This window comes from Lagenorhynchus albirostris, chromosome 20 (assembly GCF_949774975.1).
Source record: "Lagenorhynchus albirostris chromosome 20, mLagAlb1.1, whole genome shotgun sequence".
NCBI classification, from domain to species: domain Eukaryota; kingdom Metazoa; phylum Chordata; class Mammalia; order Artiodactyla; family Delphinidae; genus Lagenorhynchus; species Lagenorhynchus albirostris.
Window position 1 is genome coordinate 52,633,623 of NC_083114.1, and position 4,336 is coordinate 52,637,958.

Genomic DNA, 4,336 nt, shown 5'->3' on the forward strand with positions numbered 1-4,336 from the left:
ACGGAGGATGATGCCCTCCCCCCTCCCCCAACCCCCCACTCCCCACCGGCTCAGGGCTTCTCAGTTCAGGCCAGGAACTGTCTTCAGCCCGCTGTCAACCTCCCCCTCGTCAGCAAGTCCCTGGTGTCCCCCTGAGCAGAGAAACACTGGAAAACTCAGGAATGCATCAGTTTTATTTTCTGTTCTTAAAGCCAGAAGCAAACAAACGTTAAGCATATCCCAGGTGACGAGACAACTAGTTAGAACACCCAGCCTGCCCCAGGATCAGGAAAATGTCCTCTCTCCCTCACCCCGCTTTCTGTTTAACTTGGGACCCTTAACTGGAACTCAACTCTTCCCCAAAACATTTTAAATCCAGAAGACCAGCCGGGAGAAACTCTTTCCCCCGGGGTCTGGCTCTGCAACTGAGGGCCGGGCAGCGGAAGGGCACTAGGAGGGCTTGCTGGAGGCCCAGGCAGGTTTCCTACTCTCCTTAGCACCTGCCATTCTGGTGCCAGGGGACCCAGCCTCTGACGGACCCCCTCGGACATGGCGCTTCTGTGCCCCCATCTTGAAACGGCACCGGCAAACCCAACAAACAACCCAGGAACTCGCTAACCTGCTGGCAGGACAAACCCAAACTCAGCCCTCTGACGGCTGACGCCAAATTGCTCTCTCCCCAGATGTGTCCTCTTTCTTGGGAAGTGAGTAGGGAGGCAGGGGGGCAGCAGCTGGAGAAAGGCTTTGAGGCCTCACACCTTCTCAGCGGCAGAAACCCTCCAGCACACACTAGCGCGGGGCCAGGGAGGCCTCGGTGGACGAGAAGTACGGATGCACAAGGGCGGCCTTGGCTGACATGCGCCGGCTGGGGTCATACTGCAGGAGTTGCTGCGGAGGAAGAGACAGACTGGGCCCGGGGGTGGCCAGGGCCCCAAGCCCCAAAGCAGAGCTGCCGCCACACCCAGACGGCACAAAGCCAGTACCTCCCAGCTTGAGAACCAGTTCTGGACGCTCCCGGAATCTGGGGACAAAGACTTCATTCTAGTCCAGCCCTAAGTCACCCCCTGTCTCCTTCACGTTACTGAGGCCGAGTCAGGCTCCCCCCTTCCTTAGGGAGCCTTCCAGGCTCCAGCCTAGTTCTAGTGGAGACAGACTTTTCTCTAGGTATCAGGATGAGGGAACCAAACCTGTCCAGGGAGCATGTTGAGGGTGGGGCAGAAACACAAAAATCCCTAAACCTGGCCAGGCTGTGGAAGGACCCCCTTGCCTCAGAGTAGCCAGGATGGAGGGCTAGGAGGCTCCATGGGGAGTCCACTCCATCCTCCTGGCCCTGGGTTGGGAGACGCACACAGCCCTCTGGAAAGCTGGACACAGAGCCTGAAGATGAACTTCCTGCCCTGCCTTCCTCTGACCCAACACCAGACTAAAGAGAGAAACGTGCTCTGAGTCTTTGTGGGCAAGAATGGCTAGCTCTGCCTGAGGCCCTCTGGGCAGCCTGGCCTGGGCCAGCCCAAGGGGTCAAGAGGGTACAAGCAGAGGGGTGAGTGAGGACTGGGGCAGGGGCCGCGGCGAGCAGCGAGCAGCCTGCTCTGAACAGCCTCGTGTGAAGAGTAACCGCTGTGGAACGCACTGCGGGAGCACCGAGGCAGTGGGCAGTGTGGTCCCTTCTGGGAAAGCTTACAGCTTAGATGGGGTAATAATGCCCACGAGAAAAAATTACCAAAACACAAGGCAACTAAGAAAAAGGGCACATAGCACAGCATAAAAACAAAGCTAACTAGAGGAGAGAAGTTTTAAAAGGGATGATGAACATTGGACCTATCATGGAAAAGGCTTCCAGGTGGAACAATGAATACACATGGGGACAAGCGAACTCTGTATAGGGGTCAGCAAAGAGACGAGGTGGGACTCAGAAGGAACCAGGGCTGCATAAGAGGCTGGATGACATAAGGGACACTTCTAGCAAGAGCAGCAGCTGGCGTGAGGAGGTCTTTCTCAGCCTCCCTGCCGCCCACCTGTACCTACCATGAGCAGGTCCTTGCCCTCTGGCTCCAGGTGGGGCACGATCTCCTCCAGCCCCTTCCTGGTCCACTTGGGGAAACTGCCCTTATAGTCAGGCAGCTGGGTGACTCCTGGCCACATGGCTTCATTGGGTGTCCCCAGGGTCCGAAAGATACGAAAGAGTTGGTCAATCTCAGAGTCACCAGGAAACAGGGCTTTGCGGGTCACCTGGAACGGGGAAGGGGAGAAGGTGTGGGGTCTACTCCCTTGTCATGCAGAATCCAATACCAGAAAAGAGGCCAGACCAGGGAGGCACCTCCAAGATATCTTTCCCAGGGCTGTGCTAAAAATCCTGGCCTTTTCTGGAAAAAGACCTTAGCCAGTCCCAAACACCCCTTAATCCACTTCCAATAGGAGAATCAGAGCCCCTTCTACCCCCCACCCCAGAGGACCCTGCCTGTGGCCTCCCTGTGGCCATGTCTGGCCCTCTGTCTACCATCTCTGCAAAGATGCAACCAATGCTCCAGACGTCCACAGCTGTCGAGTAGAACCTGCTTCCCAAGAGGATCTCGGGGGCACGATACCAGAGTGTCACCACCTGTGGGGACAAGAAAACAGCGTCATTCAGGGTAGCTGGGTGCACGGGTGACATCCCTTCTCTCCCCTCTGTCCTGCGGTACCTCATGGGTGTAGGAGCGCAGGGGCACCCCGAAGGCCCGAGCCAGTCCAAAGTCAGCCAGCTTGATGGCTCCCAACTCATTGATGAGCAGATTCTGGGGCTTCAGGTCTCGGTGGATGACCCGATGCGAGTGGCAGAAGTTCACCCCCTGCAGCAGCTGGAAGAGGTAGCTCTGGAACAGCGAGCATGAGAAGGAGCTGGCTGAGCGGAGGCGGGGCCGGCTGAGCAGGCGTTCGCCGCCGGTTGCCCCCGTCCCGCCCCCGGTACCTTGACTACATGCAGGGGGAGCTTGGAGGCTGGGGTGGAGTCCATGTACTTCTTCAGGTCCTGGCTGAGGAACTCAAACACCAGGTAAAGCTTCTTCTCGCTGTGCACCACATCCAGCAGCCTGGCCGGGCGACACCAGTCAGCATGCGGCTCCCAGCCGGGCTGGAAGAGGCCCACTTCCCCGCTCCTTCAGGCCTCACCTGACGATGTTGGGATGCTTAAGCTCTTTGAGCAGGGAGATCTCCCTGATGGCAGTGCTTGGGACCCCCTCGGTCTCCCTGGAGAAGAGAGTGGTACAGCAGTGGAGGCAGCAGCTGAGTAGGCCCTTCTGCTGGGGGGCGGGCGGGGGGTGTCACCTGTGTTCCTTATTCCCTAAGGATGCCCACCCCCCTCCCCAGCGATGGGGCTCTGTGCTCCTCGGCACACACCCATCACCCCCACCGGCTGGGGGCAAAGCCTGGTCGGGGTGAGGACGCATGAGGGCTGCACCTCTGTGGCCCCCGTGTAACTGGGGAGCACTCGGAAAAGGAGTGGAACACAAAACCCTGTGATGAGGGATGGATGGGTGGGCTGGGGGTCACCCCTGGACCAGGGGGGTCTCAGAGGCCGTCCCAGAACTCACAAATCCAGCCTGATCTTCTTGAGGGCCACGAGCTGCCCAGTCTCCTTGTTCTTGGCCTTGTACACCACCCCATAGGTACCCTCTCCGATCTTCTCCACCTTCTGGAACACATCCATGCTCGCAGAGCCGCCCTGGAAACAGAAGGCGCCTGGGGCGTTCGCCCCCATGCCCAGCACCCCCGCTGCCCCTCCAACCTCCACGGCACAGCCTGCCCAGGGCCCCCAGCCCCGCCCCCCGCCCCGGCTCCTGAGGCCTGGGGCCCCCAGGGCTCACCCTGCTCTGCCTGCCAGGCCGCCCAGGCCCAGGCCCGGTTCCCACCACCCACCAAAGCCCCAGCCCCAGCCCCAGCCCATGCCCGAGAACCTGGCGTGGCGCAGGGATGCCCCTCGCCCAGCCCAAGCCAGGCAGAAAGCCCCAGGCCCCAGGAAGCAGCTGCCCTGAGCCGGGCTACGGAGCACAGGAGGGCCCAAACTTCTTCTGCCCCAGCCCCCGCCCCCGCCCCTGCCCAGCCAGGCCTGGACCCCGGGGGCAGAAGGCTGCCCGGAGGGGCCGCCCAGGGGGGGCCGGGGTCAACTCAGGACAGAGGTCAGAACCTTGGCAGGAGCAGCACCCACTGTGTCCCGGGCCCCCCACCAGGTCCTGAGCGTCCCCAGCGCCCTCCCCTCAGGCCCCCAGCCCAGAATTCACCAGAAACCCTGCGCTCCCGCAGCCTCACTGCCGGGCCGGCTGCCTGCTCCGAGGCTCCCCCTGCTGGCCCCTGCCGGCGCTGCACCACGTGCACGCACTGC

General features: G+C 61.0%; 1 protein-coding gene across 2 annotated transcripts; it reads right to left on the reverse strand.

Annotated features, from left to right (window-relative positions):
- Positions 1-155: 155 nt before the first annotated feature.
- CDK3 (cyclin dependent kinase 3) lies at positions 156-3,756 on the reverse strand. Of its 2 annotated transcripts, none has more exons than XM_060132944.1 (7): positions 3,549-3,756; positions 3,127-3,204; positions 2,927-3,047; positions 2,661-2,831; positions 2,477-2,578; positions 2,005-2,208; positions 156-867 (listed from the first exon to the last, which is right to left on the reverse strand). In XM_060132944.1, the coding sequence occupies exons 1-7, from the start codon at positions 3,713-3,715 to the stop codon at positions 769-771; spliced, it is 942 nt and encodes a 313-aa protein (XP_059988927.1). In that variant the 5' UTR covers positions 3,716-3,756; the 3' UTR covers positions 156-768. The 2 variants fall into 2 exon arrangements, with proteins under 2 accessions (XP_059988927.1, XP_059988926.1); XM_060132943.1 differs by having other exon boundaries at positions 156-1,000.
- Between the last annotated feature and the right edge of the window lie 580 nt (positions 3,757-4,336).

What these genes read in the sequence shown, in the direction of transcription:
- CDK3 (XM_060132943.1), bottom strand. Translation starts at nt 3,715, where the DNA reads ATGGGGGCGAACGCCCCAGGCGCCTTCTGTTTCCAGGGCGGCTCTGCG. An exon ending in AAGCATCCCAACATCGTCAG is followed by an intron (nt 3,048 to 3,126) that starts GTGAGGCCTGAA and finishes TCGCCCGGCCAG; the next exon opens with GCTGCTGGATGTGGTGCACA. An exon ending in GTTGCATCTTTGCAGAGATG is followed by an intron (nt 2,209 to 2,476) that starts GTAGACAGAGGG and finishes TCCCCGTTCCAG; the next exon opens with GTGACCCGCAAAGCCCTGTT.